The 17,199-nt window shown below is 32.9% G+C and overlaps 1 protein-coding gene across 1 annotated transcript; it reads right to left on the reverse strand.

The window, feature by feature from the left end:
• Positions 1-257: 257 nt before the first annotated feature.
• Positions 258-16,552, reverse strand: LOC110035531 (polygalacturonase ADPG2). Its single transcript, XM_020739763.1, has 3 exons — positions 15,973-16,552; positions 1,721-2,052; positions 258-940 (listed from the first exon to the last, which is right to left on the reverse strand). Exons 1-3 carry the CDS (start codon positions 16,512-16,514, stop codon positions 435-437), a joined length of 1,380 nt encoding a protein of 459 aa, XP_020595422.1. The 5' UTR covers positions 16,515-16,552; the 3' UTR covers positions 258-434.
• Positions 16,553-17,199: the final 647 nt, after the last annotated feature.

A 17,199-nucleotide genomic window follows, 5' to 3' on the forward strand; every position in this document is an offset into this window, starting at 1 on the left:
AGCTAAGCAACACTATAAACGATGATCTACCAGATTCAAAAAACCAAATCCAATAAAAACTTAAGTTCTAAGCAAAATTATTACATACGATGAAGCTTAAGTTGAAGCAAACTAATTAAATCCATTGTAACTACCTTGGATTTAAAGATCACCCCAATCCGATCTTAACCAAGCAACACTATGATATTTTTATTATTAAAACAAATTTACAGATCCTTAAAACTCAAAAAGAGAAAAAAAAAACATTTCTCGACAAGTTAGAATCAACTGAGACTGACATTTTTGTAAGAGCTCATAGATTAATGTTCGATCCAAAACAATAAATAATATAGTGGTAGACAAATATATTCATAAATTCAAAATGATACATCAATTAAAATCATAAATAGCCCAGCAACCGAATTCTCTTATAAAATGGCGTTTGAGACACCATTCTACTTGAAAACTACTTCTGGAATGTTAATAATTTCTGAATTCCAATCATGAAAAGACAATTTATTCACATCAGCACCCCTAAATTGCAAAGGAAAAATCCACTCCTTAGTTTTGCTCTTAAACCACTTCAGGTTTACATTCGTAAGATCCAAGCCATTAATGTGCTCCATCATCATCCCTGAGGTGCTGTGGTTAACCAAATCCTGACATCCAGGCCTATAATCATACAATCCACCAGGATATTTTGTCCATCTTCTATAAGTCAAATTAACATTTTTTAATTTTATGTTACTCAAAATTCCATTTCTTGAACCAGACAAGAATACTCCATTTTCTGAAACCGCAGATATATTTTCAAAGAGAATGTCAGAAATGAAACCAGATTTAGAAGTGGAATCTCTCGGGCATGTTGTGATGTAGATTGGCTCTGCTCTTCCCCACCATAAAGGATCATAGTATCTGGTGCTTATTTTGATGTTTGAGAAGATAACGTTGCTGACATTTCCTGCAAATTTCATACGAGAAAAGATGAAGAAATAACATAGAAGTGGAAAATATTTCAAAATGCTGTGATTACACACAAGTGAAAGGAGCAAGATACACCAAATGTATTTTAGATAATATACTAATTTAGTAGGACTGCCAGCGTAAAACTTGTCACTGCCGTTGCCGGTCCCAAGCCCGGATGCGAAATATAGAGCTTAATACATGTAGATCCTTGAGGTGTAAAGGGCAGGGCGCTTCACTTCCATACCTAAAAAAAATCATACATTGATCCCTAACAGCTTCTGAATAATTAATTTGGTCCTAATTTTAAATGTCAATCTTCATGTAATTGTGTTAGCTTGTTTTGTTAGGTAAGACCCTGTTGGGCTAAATTTGAGTCTGCGAATATTTTTAAAGAAAAAAAAAGGTATTTTGGCTGGACAGCACCATCTTTCTCCATTCTATTCTATATAAAATTGTTGGCGCAACTTTGCATAAATCTATATGCTTTGAAGATGAACAAGTTGTTTCTTCAGTACGCTACAAAGAGGAGGTAGAACAAAGGGAAGTGTATTTCTAATATTTTATTATCAATATACCAAGATAACCATAAATAAATAAAAAATCCATGCAATGCATTTTAAATATGAAAGAGGGATTTTAAAATACCCTTCTAACTTAAATTGCTCAATATACCTCAGGAACCTCAATGTAACTTGTCCTACATGTATGGTGTATCTCAAGAAATAATTAAGAAATTTCATGCCCAAGAAAACAAAGATAGCAATAGAAGTTATACCTCCATCACGAATTTGCATTCCAAGACCTCTATGCGATTCAAAGATCGTGATATTGTCAAACAAGAACTTCTTAAAATCAAACCAGCTTGCGCTTCCAAGCTTTATTGCGCAGGATTTTGTATGAATCCAACAATTAGTTGCACTCAAATTGTACACAGGCCCAGATGAAGACTTCGGGCAAATGGCATCATCTCCTGTGTCGATATGGCATCGTGTTATGATCGTATTATTTGAGTCCTCAATGTCAATCCCATCATTATTTGGTGTGTTGAAATCTCCATATATTGCTATGTCATGAATCTTGGTATCATTGCATCTTACTAAATGTAAACTGGATAAACATATAAAAAAAGATGCTCTCATATATCTGTTCGGCGTTTGTAACAATCTCCACAAGTCAGCCAACATCTGAAACACATGAATGAAAATAGCACAAAGAAAACGCTAGCTCAAATGAGGAAACTAAAAAGTCCATTGTAGTCTTACTAATGATGCCTAACATTTCTTCCCCATGCTAATTTGAGATATGATGAGCAATAAAATTATGCTGGATGATAACATCCGACGAGTTTCTTCACATTCTAGTTGTTCATCTTAAGAAATAATTATACACCAATATTAAATAGGGCATTAATTAGATAGCCTAGCATGCTTCCTTATTACGCTAATTAATAGTTGACCTAATAGAATCATAATCAAGCAAAATATTAAAATCATAACAATTAAATAATTTGAAACTATGATGCAATACAGGTGAAGGATAGAACAGCCAGCGCATCAATGATTGCTAGTGGAAATTTATTTTTAAAATTTTATTATATTTTGTTATTTTCTCTATGCTATTGTTCATTTGAGCTAAAAAAGAATGTCAGTTGTGACATGAAACTAGCAAACTTAAAAAAATGCATTGCGAGTTAGAATTATAGTCCAAGTGAGGTTTATAGTACCACATCATCATTGCCACCTAACTTATTTAAGTCACCAAAGTCCAAGTTAAAAAAAATATAATGAGCCAGCTTTTGACACTTCTTGAGCATTGTTTACAACAACTTCACTCGAATAAATTAAAAGCCTTTAAATTTTTATGACGCAGTCTTAAAGTCAAAAAGATGTTATAAGATGCATTTATTGTAATTTGACATATTCTATATAAAATCTACAAGGAATATCCATTGAGATTATATAGCATGTCTTGGATAAGTCTTATCTTCCTCCTTGGGAAAGGCTTGGTGGCTAACTCACCTTATCTATGATTCGATAATTTTAGATTATTTTGGCGGGAGGTTTACTAGTTTTTTTTTTTTTTTTTAATTTCCTTGTATACATCTCCTTTCAGAATTCTGAAGCACCTGAGTTCTCACACTCTTATGCCAAGTTAATCACAAAATAACCAAGCAAACCAAAATTTATCCAAACTCAACGAACCGACCTTCCTTCACTTTCTATATTACACCTCCATATAACCACGACAAATAACTCCAAATCTTTATTCCTAACATCCTTTCCTTTCCAAAGAGTCCCAATACTTCTTATTAACTCCAAACCTAGTTTTCACTTTTGCTCCTAACAAAATCTGCTAACAGAACAACCGAATCTAGGTCATCCCCTTCTAGGTCTTAGTCACCCATTAATCCCCTATATCCCAAAGCCCACAAGCCCTAAAATCATTCCTAATATGTTCTTCTAAATCTCCTACTATCAAATAAAACAATAAGCGTCAAACTCTACCTCAAACACTATTATATCCATTGCATCATTTGGTATCAGCTGTTAAGAGTCATTTCTGCAGGAGAGAAGTTGTGCATAAAGGAAGCTTTTGGAACACGGATCAAGACTTCACCTTTTGGGGCTCTTATTGTTGTTAACGTGCTTACTTTCAGTATTGTGTCATTTTTTTCTTTGGCTGTTAGCAAGTTGGTTTAAGGTTTAGGATTTAGGGTCTATTGTTCAAAGCGATGGCGATATTGATGGGGATGTTATTGGTAGAATTCAAGTTGGTTGGTTGAAGTGGAGGAATGCTTTGGGCCTATTGTGTGATAAAAAAGTACCGCATAGGCTGAAAGAAAAAATTTATAAGATTGTGGTGAGACCTGCAATGGTATATGGCGCTGAATGTTGGCCTTTGAAAGAGAAGCAAAAAAACTAAGTTGAGTGTTGTCGAGATGAGAATAATTAGGTGGATGAGTGGCTTTACAGGTTGAGACAAATGCGTTAGAGACAATGAGTGTTGTCGAGATGAGAATAATTAGGTGGATGAGTGGCTTTACAGTTAGAGACAAATGCAAAATGAATATATCCGTGATAGGGTTGGTGTAGCTCTAGTTACTGACAAAACTAGAGAGTCGTCTTAGTTGGTTTGGTCACATCAAACATCGACCATCTGATGATCCGATTAGCAGAGTAGATGCTTTGGATTCGACTTATGTTAAGAAAGGCAGAGGTAGACCTAGGATGACTTGGGCATATTATGTAAGAAAATATTTTAATTTATTAGAATTAAATGAAAATATGAGACTAAATAGGACGCAACGGAGAAAAGGATTCATGTAGCCGACCCCACTTAGATAAAAGTTTTGTTGTTGTTGTTGTTAGCAAGTTAATTGATAGTTTTATTTTTTAGCTTATATCCGCAATTACTCTAGTTTTGTTGGTGGGCAGGTTTTAGAAGCTTGTAAAAAGTTCAACCAGTGCATCATTTACATGCCACCATAAGCCTAAAATTGTACCTATTATCTCCTAAAATTAATGAGGAGTTTTTTTTAAATTTTGTTGAGTTATAAGTTCCACATTTAAGTCGTCAGAGTTTGAATGTGCTCGCAAGTATCTTGGGCAAATAATATGCCACGTCATCGAAGATCCCGACTTTATAAAACAAGAATACCCCGAGATCTTCTTTCATGCAAGATTTAATTTCACGAATCTATGATTTGTTGAGGACATTGAAGGATGTTTCAACATCTAATATATAAAATTTGACTTTCATCTTTAACTCCCAAATCTGTATTAACATTGTTATAGAACCACATATACAAATTTTTTATTAAACCCACTGATCATCATCTTTCAAAGATGATAGACACTTCCTTCAAATCAACAAAAAACTAATGCCAGATTTTACTATGATGACACATTTAGAGGAAATAAGCTTATAAGTTGTCATAACATGAGAACAAATGCTATATTCTGCCACTCCACAACCTCTTGCACACTCACATATTATAGATGAGCCAATAACTAGGTCATATTGATAAACCTCTTGAACATCCTCTTAGGAGAACACATCTTTTAAGACATTTGGTTAGAAGTTGATACAAAAAATAGGAAAATTGATGGCTTTAATGATTCAAATAGAAAAGTTAAAGTTGAGGCCCGTATTTTTGAAGGATTTCAAGACCCAAACAAATTATTGGATTAGCTTTCACAAATAAAATACTTCTTTAATTGGTGTCAGTTTGAACATGATAAAGGGATCTAAATTGTCAAAATGAAATTGATAAGATATGCAAGTATTATTGGACCAACATTATTAGCTAAAGAAGAGAGCCTACGTAGACTCTTACTTGGTTAGAACTAAAGAAAATGCTAAAAACAAAATATTATCCAAAAAGAAATGATGAGATTTCATGGTCAACCAGTGACCCATAGGTAAAGTAAATATTAGAAAAACAAAGACTGATAATAATTGCTAATTCACAATGATGTCTGTTAACAACTCGAGATGAGAAATTAAAAAAATTCACTAAAGTTTTTAGATATACAGTTATTAGGAAAGTATTCCATTCTTCCCATCTAATAGAAAGGCTTTTGCTTAAGCCTAAGGCTCAACCATTGTATCAACCCAACCATTGGTCTATTGCTAAACATTCTCCATTAATTGGCAATAATCATTCGACTAAAACCACTATTGAGGGTACTACTAACTTTTCCAAGAAAGTTATATACTTCAAATGACAAAAAAAGAAAAGAAAAAGCCATATGCAAAATATGTGCAAGATCCAAAGTTTCTTAATCATCCTTAGAGGATGAGGTGTTGAATATCAATATTGAACACTTTGATGTGATGTTAGCCTATGGACATTGGTGACATCTTCCTAGGAAGACATTTAATTTTATGACATGAAATTTATATATTATAATCATGAAAAAATTCATTTGCTTAAACTTAAGGATAAGGCTATAAAACATTTTCTTGCAAAAACCGTGAGCAAGCCCTTGCCCCCACCTCCACACAAGTCCACTTCTGATGCACAGCCGAAATCTTCTTCACCTAAGTCTGCAAACTACAGTTAATTGTTTTACTATGGAGGCCATTTCTAACCTCTATAGCACCCCTACTACTTTCAAAATTTCAAGTGAAAGAGTTTTCTTCTTATATTCCTAAAGATTCACAAACCTAACGTGATATCTAACTTATTCTTTGAATTTAGTGATGTGCTCCAAAGAAAGCTGCATAACATTTGCACACCCACGTGCGAAATTCAACATGCTAGTAATTTCATGCTAGGATCTCAAAAAAAAATTAACCCATTATAAAATGAATCCTATGGTGCATTATAACTTAAGCAGACAAGTCAATGACTTGCTTGTGAAAAGTTTAATAAAAAAGAGTTCGAGTCCTTATGCAGTCCCTTTATTAACACCTAAAAAAAGAGGTCCTAAGAGAGTGCACATTAAAATTAGAAAAAATAAACAAGATTACCATAAAAAATAAATTAATGACATGCTTGATTACAGAAGTGTTAAATATTTCACCACAATTGAACTAAAAGAATGGATATGATCAAATTATGATCCAAATTGGAGATAAAAGAAAAACACCATTCAAAACACCTAATGAACATTACGAGTGGAAAGTTCTTCGAGCACAACATGCTTCTAGCAATACATGTCACTAATACTTCGGGCCAACTAATGCTTCTAGCACTACATGTCACTTATAAATACTATTATTACACCCTCAATTGGAAAGTTCTTAGTCATCTAATTTGATGATGCCCTGATTTTTAGTTTTGATGAGATACAACAATTGCACTATCATAAAAAGTCTTTTCTAGGTTTAGGCCTCATTTGATTAAGCTTGTACTTTTATAAAAGTTCATTTAAAAGTAACTTCTTAAAATGTAGTGCTTTAAAATCATGCTTTTAAAACTATGATAATATTGTTTGGAAAACCTACTTTTTAGTGCTTATTTTTAACACAAAAACTCTTAAATACATGTTCGATTAAGCTCAAAGTGGTAGCTTTTTCATTGAAGGAATTAAATACCCCTTTTTCTAATAAATAAAATTTCTCCCAGTGCCTACCAGCCTTGAACAGGCAGGCCATGCTAGAAAAAAAAAAGAAGTAAAACATATTTTTTCTGCACGTAAGCAAATCCTATTCTGGAATGAGATATTAGTGAAAGTCATTTGATTGTATATGAAGCTTTTGTATCAGCTTGTTACTTAGAATGAGATAACACTTATTATTGTAGAATGATACATTGGAAAAAGAATATGAAAAGATAACAGCAGGTTATTGTGCTAAAAAAAAGGCCGCTTAACATCTTACTACAAAATCTTATTATACCATGCATTACTAAGCCCACAAAAAACTCAATATTCAAATCTTATTTAACAGAAAGATGTGATATAAACTCAGCATCGAAAAAGAGAAGGAAAAAAACAGCGGTGTTAGCTTTCATTCAAAAATTTACCGTCAATTCAAAATTGTTAACTACTTCAACAAAATTGATGCAAAAAGTGCAGCATTTTTTCTTGTGGTTTTAATGAATTTCATATGCTGTGAAAATTTAGTTCAACCAAAGTACCATAGCAGCGAATATCCTTCTTAACGTTTTCACTCTAGTTTCTGCTGCTCTTCTTACTCTTGCTATTTCATTTCGATTTCCTCTAAATATGCTGAGGCTAACATGATTCCACATATATATGGCAACATTGACAAGGAAAGAAATGAAGTGAAATTTTCAGCTGGATTTGAGCGGTTATTGTTTGAAATATCATTATTAAACTCCTGCCAAAAGAGGCATATATTTGCATTATAAAAAAGTTTAATCTCCCATTAAAAGCTAGAAATACATTGTTTAATTTAATCTTGTAAAATATTAAGTTTAAACAGGTCCAATTCAAGATAAACAGACCGCATTTTCCAATTACAATCCATGGTCCATGAAATAAAAGGGTCAGGTTCGAGTTAATTGAGTTCATGTCGAGTTGAATCCAGGCTTTTTAACTTTTAATTTGAGTTAGACAAACCAAACCGTAAAGCCAAATAGACACCTCTAATCGAGCCAACAATCTGAATATTAAATCTGTTATTTGCAAGAAAAAATAATAATAAAATCAAATAAAATTAAATGCATATAAAAATTTAAAGTCATTAAAAAATTGCATCAATTATTAGCTTAAAAAATTAAATCAACAAGCTAAATAATAAACCAAGCTCAGCTCAGATCAAATTTGAATTGATGAAAGCATCAATTTAAAATAACTTCTTTGTGAATTAGTATGAACCCAAAATAAAAACTCAATTACCAATCAAATGAAAATAAATTTTCATTAAAACAGTAGATCTACAGAAGAAAGATAGCAACGGCAGTGGAGGCAATCAGTAGTTCTCAAGCATTGTTACCAACTATGGGAATGAGTGCGAGAGCAAGGAATCCTCGAGGGTCAGGCAGTTCTAGCATCTGCAGTTGATGTGGAATGAGTGCGAGAGCAAGGAACCCTCAAAGGAGGGTCAGACAACGCTAGCATCTGCTGTTGATGTGGTCGATGCGAATCCACTGGATGCCTCAGCTTGAAGAGCAGATCAAAGAGCTGGAACTGAGGTTGGAGTTGGAGCAGCTTCCTGGTGACTTTGATAACCAGGTAAGCGAATAGCTATGCATTATTTTTAAAATTTGGGATGGTCGGAATAAAACATAGATGAGGAGGTGATGTATAATTTCATTTTCATTTGTTACTGGGCAGGGAAAATGCAGGAAGCTCATGACGTGTTGTTAGAAAAATCAAATGGCAACGGCTTGGGTGTAGCTTATGATTTGGATGTTATCTCCTCTGGTGTTAGTCATGAGGCTGTTGGGACCTCCTCTTCATCACTAGTTGTTTATGAGAGGGGCGGAGAACTTTTAGAAAAGAAGAATGGAGGCAGCCAACTGAGGGTGAAAGAAGCCAAGTGGAGATAAACATCCTCCAGTACACTCATGAACCTGTTCGATTGAATGATACAAATGGATCTTTTGTTCTAGCTGATAGAATTCAAGTCCCAGGGTTGAACCTGGAAACAGAGAAAGATATTTAATCCTGAAAAAAATTTTGATGGAGGCAATTGAATCAGATTCAAGTACCCTCATTGGCATCACCAATGAGCATGGGAAGGTAGGGTAGATCAAGATGTGGTGACGCATTTTGTTCTGTCCGGACTGGAGAGGAAAAAGTTACTGTATTCACCACACTCCAAACTGTGTGATGCCAAGCTAAAAGGAAATTGAAAAAACAAAGAAACAGCTTCCGATGATGTTTAAGCAAAAGGTCATAATAACAGAAGGTAAAAGATTTCTGAAGAATGACAATGTTTTGACCCTCTTCAAGAGAAGCACAAACCTGCAATTTGCTAGTTGGAATGAAAGAAGAATCCTTTGTGGAGTGTAGACATTCAAGTGCTTGAGCTACGAAGTGCCGGGAAGGGTCAGAGCTACTCAATTTTAGGATGGAGATAACTGCAAAGCAGACCGAAGAGGAGGCGGAGGAAAGTAGGGATCGTGCGGCAGGTTTGGAGGTAAATTCAACTCTCTTAGTATAACACCTAACTGCACTCGAGAACGACACAAATAAATCACGATCGGAAAACAAAAAAAAAATGGTGTTTCACTATGATTAAGTATACGTAGTGTCCCCAAAGAGTTAATAAAATTAATATACAGAGCTTTGTAAAATGCAAAGCATTCTTGCCTAAATTAAGTCTTATAGGAAAGAACTTAAAATTAATGTCAAGATGTGTCTCTTTCCATCTAAAGAGAAGAATTACTTAGAATTTATGGTTTCTTTTAGTGGCTTACATCATGATCCTGATAAATCACGGTTATTGTTGCGGGGCCAAATTTTGCTAGTTTCACTAACATAAGAAGTTGCTATAGGTTGGCTGTCTTTTATTATGAATTTTAGCACCATTATAGCATCTCTTAATAATCTTCTTAAAAGTGGGAGTTTGCTCATGTGTTGACACTTGTTAAATTTCTAAGATTTTAGAAGTGAACTGTGAATCTTCTGAAATAGGTATATGTAATGCCTTCAGTCAAGATAAAGCTATTTATTTTTTTTGCGAGAAATTACTTGAAGCAAAACAAAGCTATTCTATTTATGACAAGGAGTTAAAGGCAATATTCATTCTTTTAAGACATTTAAGACATTATCAATTTCAGAAGAAGTTCATCTTAAGGATTGATCATCATGCAGTGAAATTTATACATTAGGAAAATTAAATCACGGGCATATAAAATGGTTTAGGTATCTGCAAAATATTATTGCTTTGCATGAGTTTGGCTTAAAAATTAAAGATGCAAATATCTTATTTAGAGTGTCCCTTCTTATCACTTCATATGAGCTTCAAATTTAAATTTTTTATGGCCTTAAGGAAGATTATACAAGGTCCTAAATTTTATGTTATGTTTAACGACTATAAGAGCAACCACTTTTTTGTTATGGACTCACATTCAACTAAAGAGATTTTTTAATTGGTAAGCAGCATACCAGGGGCAATGTTGGACATTTAGGGAGAGAAAAGATCATTCACTTGCAAGAAAATAGATCTTATTAACCATCTATCATATTAAAAATAAAAAATCCGATAAAATTTTGGATAAATGCCTTCCCTGTAAACAGGCTAAATCTCCCAAATAAAAATTGAGACATTACATATCTTCTTGTTTCCTGCAGACATTAAGAGAATTTAACCATAGATTTCATTGTAAAGCGTCCTAGATCACCAAGAGGCGATGATATTATCAGTGGCAGTTAGATATTATTAAGGTAGTAACTTTTTTGTTTTTATTCTTGACATAAGACTAATGCGACATGATTTTACTTCCACTATTGTGTCTATTAAGGATGGGAAATTCACATCTTATTAAAAAAATGACAATTATTAACATAACTTATATTTTTATTTGCTTTTCACCTAGAAATAGATGGTCAATAAGACCATAAGAAATTAGATAAGATGTCTCGTAGATAAGAGGTAGATAAGAACTTAGGCACTTGAAATATGTATCTTCACTTCTAAGATTGCATATGAGTGCAAACTTTCTAAAACAGCACACAAAATACCTTTTGAAGTTTTATATGGTTATAATAAGAAGGGACCTATAGGCATTGCATAACTTTCATCCCACCATTGATATTCTGATTCAGTATTTAAATTTGCAAAAGGTTTTTCTAGCCTACATGAATATACAAAAAACAAATTGAAACTAGCAACTCTAAAAAAGAAAAATTAATTAATCATAATAGATCTTATTAAGAATATAATGAGTGATTATATGCACGAAAAGAAGCAATATTCCTCTGTAACACTTAAAAAGTTAAAAGTATAAGCAAATAATCCTTTTAAAATTTTAAGAATATTTGGACCTAATGCTTATTTTCTAGAATTTTTTTTTAGTTCTAATTTTAATATAGAATATAACTTACAAACAGGTAATCCAACTTAGGAATTCAAAGACTTCAAAGACTAGCAAAACTTCAGGAGTACTTGAAGACATGTTGCTAGTGCACTCTCAGCCTACATAGGTGAGTGGATTCCATCCTTATAGATAAGCCACCTATATATGCTACAACATACGGTAAATTTCTTATTGGATAAGAAGCGCCTACTATTATTACCTTCTAGTAGCCATAAGAGAACATGAAAAAGCTTTCTACAATCTGCTAAATCGACATTAAGATTTTAAACATTCTAAGAAGAGTTCTTCTGAGTCTGGAGAGTTAATGCAATACAAGTTTGACATATAGCAATCATCAAATCCATGAGTACTTATGGACATTAAAGAAGTTATATTTTATTGCATTTTTTTATTATTTTTCTTATTTAAATTTTCATTGCAACCAAGGAAAATGTTACTTGTAAAATAGGAATGTCAAAACTATAAAAATATAATGTGAGCTAAAATTTTAATCTATGTGTGATCCACAACACCACATCATTTTGCTAAGTCATCAAAAGTCCAATTCAAAGAATGGCCAACCTTTTTTTAGTCTTATAAAGAGTTATTTCACCTTCCAACAACTTCATCATTGAAAGTACAGGCCTTTGAATTTATAAATTTGAGTTATAACATAAATAGATTTTTAGGTAAATTTATTATAGTTTGACTATCTTTTGAATTCTTGATCTTCTTATTAAGTGTAACACTTATAACTATCACGAAATCTGTATGAAAAAGGTCTTGATATCAACTAAAAATCTTTATGGAGAACTCTTATCATCCTTAGTAAAGCAAGATGGCTTACCTCTTATCCTGGCTAAACGAACATATAAATCCCTCTTTAGTAGGAGATATAATACTTAATATTTTTACCTTTTCCGTATGATTTCAATATAAAACTTTCATCAATATATATTCTTCAAGTGCTCTGGAGTTTTTCTCAATGCTCTCACACTCTTACATTAAGTTATAAGGAAAATACCTCAGCCATCAAATATGTACAAAGCAATTCAACTAACCCTTTCTTTCATTCTCCACACCAAAGAATTCATGTAAATACCATAAATAACTCCAAATCCGTATTTTTAGCATCCATAAATTACAAAAGGGTACTCATACCCAATATAACTCTAAACCAAACTTCTCCTTAAGCTCTTAACAAAATTAACCAGTACAAAATAACACAGACGCAAGTCTTCTCCCTACAAGTCACTACCTCCCTTTGATCTTCCCCTTATAAAGTTCACAAACCCTATAAAAACTCCTAATATATTTTTCCACATATCTTACCACTAAACAAAATAAATACCACAAAGGCAACACATAAACACCACTATGTACTGCATCAAAATTTTTAGGTTTTATTAAAATTAAATTAATTCATATTTAAGTTTCTTAGTGAAACCTATTGAAATTTAATCATTCAAATCTAAACATTGAATAGCCAAATTATATCTTACAACTTTGCTTTCTAGTCCAGTTTAAGTATTTGCCAAGATTCGAGACTGTGAACGGCTTGAAGGCTCTTGCAACAATGTTGTTGAGGATAATTGTTGATCATCTTTGTATGCTTTAAGTTAGAAGATATGAAAATTAAACATATGGGAGAATGTGGTTGTAATTCTAGCGTGTAAGCCATTCATCTCTTACAAGAATAGAGAGTGGGGAAAAAATATTGTTTGTTGTGTTTGGGGTAATGTTATCGGTGTGATAATCTCTAAAAAAAGATTAAAGTTTGAAAAGAACGAGAACACCATCGAAAAATTGGAGGTTATACGTATGCTCAATATAACCTAGAGCAAAGGTTTTGCAGGCCCTCATCATGCTATTATAGTGAACTTCTTAAACTGCGAATGTCCAATTGAAATATAGTTTAATAGATGGAGCATGACAAACACATAGCATAGAATGGAAAGCGTGACATTCCAATGAAGGAGTGCAAAGAGGTGTTATAGAAGTATTTCACCACTACATAGACTTAGTTCAATTTTTAGGATTTCCTATGACATATCGTACAAGTTTTTGATTGGTTATCTTTAGATTGCTCATTGGATTCAAGATGGTGAGTAGTATTGAAATATTAAGTTATGTTCCAATCAATTTATATAGGACTCTCTAAGAGTTGGTGATAAAGATGTGATCGTAATCAAACAATATCATCTTTGAAATGCCAAGATGACGACAAGTTGCAAAAGACGTAGTTCGCTTCAATGGCAACATATCTAAGTGAGCATAAATTTGTTAATTAGTTGACTGCCACCATAATTTTAAGGCTAGTAAAATTGTTCATGTACAAGATGGAAACATGTCCATCCACCAAGCTATTATGATGTTGATGGAGCAATTCATTCTTGAGGGCTAATGTAGATGCTAGCACAATCCTGACACATTTCAATGTTACCCGTCTTAAAGTTGACATGACATTTCAAAGGTTCATTGTGCTTTAATTTGTTGCAGTTTTTTATGTTTTAGAAGGGTGTAATTTTTACCGTGTAAATATTGCAAGAAGTAGCGTATACGTTTAAAAAGTGCAAATAAAAGTATTGGCACTGCAACTATGATGTGGTCATCTTCATGGATGTGCAATAGAGTGCAAGCCACTTTGTTTGTAATGTTAGTTTCGTATTAAATTATGTCTTCGTATTTAATTATGTACTCATTTCTTAGCAAATTAAGTAAACATCTTTTGTCATTCTGGTGTTTGAAATAAGCGGAGATCCCAAGTTGTTCATCCAACATTTCACCCACTGCAAGATTAGGATAATCAGGTAGGATGATTGATTGGTTAAGGGCACCATAATCCAAGCAAAAAGACAATGTTGTCCTTTAGTTTATGGGGAAAAAATAAGAAAGCACTTGTGCTCGAATAAATGACTCCATATTGTAGCATTTCATGGACCAACTTTCAATTGTTGTTTTCTTTTTTTGAAAATTAGGGTAAATACATGGACAAAGATTGGTAATGAGTTGTTAAATTTTAATCAAATTTGGTTATTTTTTGGATGGCTTAATAAAAGGTTGGCAGACTCGTTAAGAGTTTGGAGTATTTTTGGTGCAATGTTTGGATGAAAGCAAGAAGCTACGGAAGCTTGCTTGTAAAATTTGAGAAGCTAATCATATTAGATGTTTTAAACATCCATGATGTCTCCTTGAAGGGTTATGGCCTATCCTTGCATAGTAAAACTCATTGTTAAGAAATTATAATTTGTAACAACGTTACATAGGTTTGTAGCCATTGGACACCAAGGACAATGTTGACTCCTTGAGTGGGTAATAAGAGTATTTACACATGTGTGTGTGTGTGTCTACTATGTCATCATATGGATTCCCCACTACTATATGTGTGTATGTGTGTATGTGTGTATGTGTGTATGTGTGCATGTGTGTGTGTCTACTACGTCATCATATGGATTCCTCACTACTATCCTTCAATATGACATTCAGTAGCCAAAAAAAATAAAGATATGATTTGTTAAAATTCTATTAATTGTTAAGGTTGGAATCAATTCTTCCTGATTAACCTATAAAAAAAATAAAGACACTAGTTATCAACATTTATTTACTATCTAAACCATATTTTACTAAAAGGTCGTTTGAGATCACTTTTGGTTTCTATTATGTATTTTTTATTTTTATTTAAATTTTTTTATATTTTGATTTAAAATAAAAGGTGTTTATACATAAAAATAAGGTAAGGTTATTTTTTATCATATGATAATCCCTTAGGAGAGTAGTTGTTTTATATTCGACTTTTGTTAAGAAAGTCAAAGTTAAACCTAAAAAGACTTTGGCATATTTTATAAATAAAGATCATAATTGATTAAAGTTAAATAAAAATAGGGCACTCAATAGGACGCAATGGAAGAAAAAGAAGCCGACCAACCCACAGGAATAAAGGCTTGTTGTTTTTTGTTGCTGTCAAATTATTTATAAATTGCTTCGAGCATTTTTAAAAATATAATAATTTATATAAAAATAAAAGCATGTGCAAATCATACTGAACTAACTTATTTTTAAAAGAAAAACCAAAATCAAAAATAAAATTTATCTAAAATAAACTATAGGATTAATGGTAATAAATAAACTTATGCTATAAAACAAATAATAGATTTAAGTTGTCTAATCTGTCCATCTATCCTCAAGATGCAACAATATATAAATAAGTGGATAAGATTAGGTGAAGTCATCTTAATCAAAATTTGATATGGCTGAGATTTTAAATAATTAAATTAATTTTGAGATGAATGAAATATAGAAGTTTATTTATTATTCATATAGTATATTTATGAATAATATATCAAATTAGTCCCATACTCTTTATATTGAAACTGAAATAGTACTTTGTGTAAAGTCGGAGAAGCAAATTGATACCTTTATAGACTTGGAGACAAAAATAACCCCATGTAAAGAGTGCGGGGACTGTTTTGACACATTCCTGGCTTACTAATATAGGAATAATTATAAAAAACTCAAAATGCATCGTAACCAATTAAAAAAGATGAGATAAAATTGCAAAAGCCAATCTGATGGCTCTTCTTAGGTCTTACCACCAATAAGCTGGTTGGTTCAGCGTGATATTCCAAACCCTCACATTATTCGAATCAACAAACCCGACCAACCTCGGCCGGCACTCGTCTCCCAAACACGCCCCAGTACGGTTCCAGCTCACCATCACATTCTTCCTCACATCAGGCCGAATCACAAATGCCTCACTCTGCCCGTTAATCTCTCCGCCGCCGGTGATCCCCACCCCTGTAACGTTCTCCGAGAGCACAACGTACCACCGCGATGACTCCTTAGGGTAGTCTTCCTCCCTGGTACCACCCAAAATCCTTGCTCCGCGCTCCACATCAAGGATTACATAGGACCGCAGGAACAGCGTGCCGGTGAGGTAGTCGCCTCCGGTGGGGAAGAGGACGCGTCCGCCACCAGAGAAAGCGCATGTATCGATTGCGGATTGTATAGGGTTCGTGTCGTAATGGATGCCATCGCCAGCGGCTCCGAAGTCGAAGACTGAGAAGGTAAGGGAGGCGTTGGAGAATGTATGGCAGTACAGAGCGAAGAGAAGGAACAGAATTAGGGCGGACATTTTGTGGATAGGGAATTGGACCTGAATGGCATTTTAGTGATTAGTTTGACCCGTGTAGGCAATGAGAAAATTGACTTTAAATTTTTGGTTTTTTGTACATTTAAATGAGATTATAACAATAATTGACAAAATAAGCTCATTATTTATATTTTAAAAATATTATTCAAAATTCTATTTTACATCGAAATGTTCTCTCTTTCTAAAAATATGGGATCCTAAACTCTTATTCAGTAAAGGGCAAGGCATCAAGTGAACTTATAAAAAAGAGTATCATCAATTCTATTCTCAATGCCAAATTTATTTAAAATCTAATTGTATATGATCGGTCTACAACAAATTTTTTGCCTTCTTCTTTAACAAAATTTTCAAAGTTGATGATGATATATGTTTGATTTTGTAAATTTGAATACACCAATCGCCACATAGAATCTGAGTTTAGAATGATATTATACATCATATCACGTACTACAAATATATTTAAAATATCTTTGAATATTGATCAAATATTATTAGTGCTTTTGAATAAGATTTGACAAGGAGTTAAACAAGGTTCAAGATATTTAAAATAAAATTTGGATTAAGTTTGAAAATAACTGAAGGAAAACTAAAAAAAGTTTGAACAAAGTTCAAAGAATGAGTGATCATTATTGGAATAAGGTACTTGCAAGGTTCAAACATAGTTTAG

Source organism: Phalaenopsis equestris, unplaced genomic scaffold, assembly GCF_001263595.1.
Source record: "Phalaenopsis equestris unplaced genomic scaffold, ASM126359v1 Scaffold198031, whole genome shotgun sequence".
Classification (NCBI taxonomy): Eukaryota; Viridiplantae; Streptophyta; class Magnoliopsida; order Asparagales; family Orchidaceae; genus Phalaenopsis; species Phalaenopsis equestris.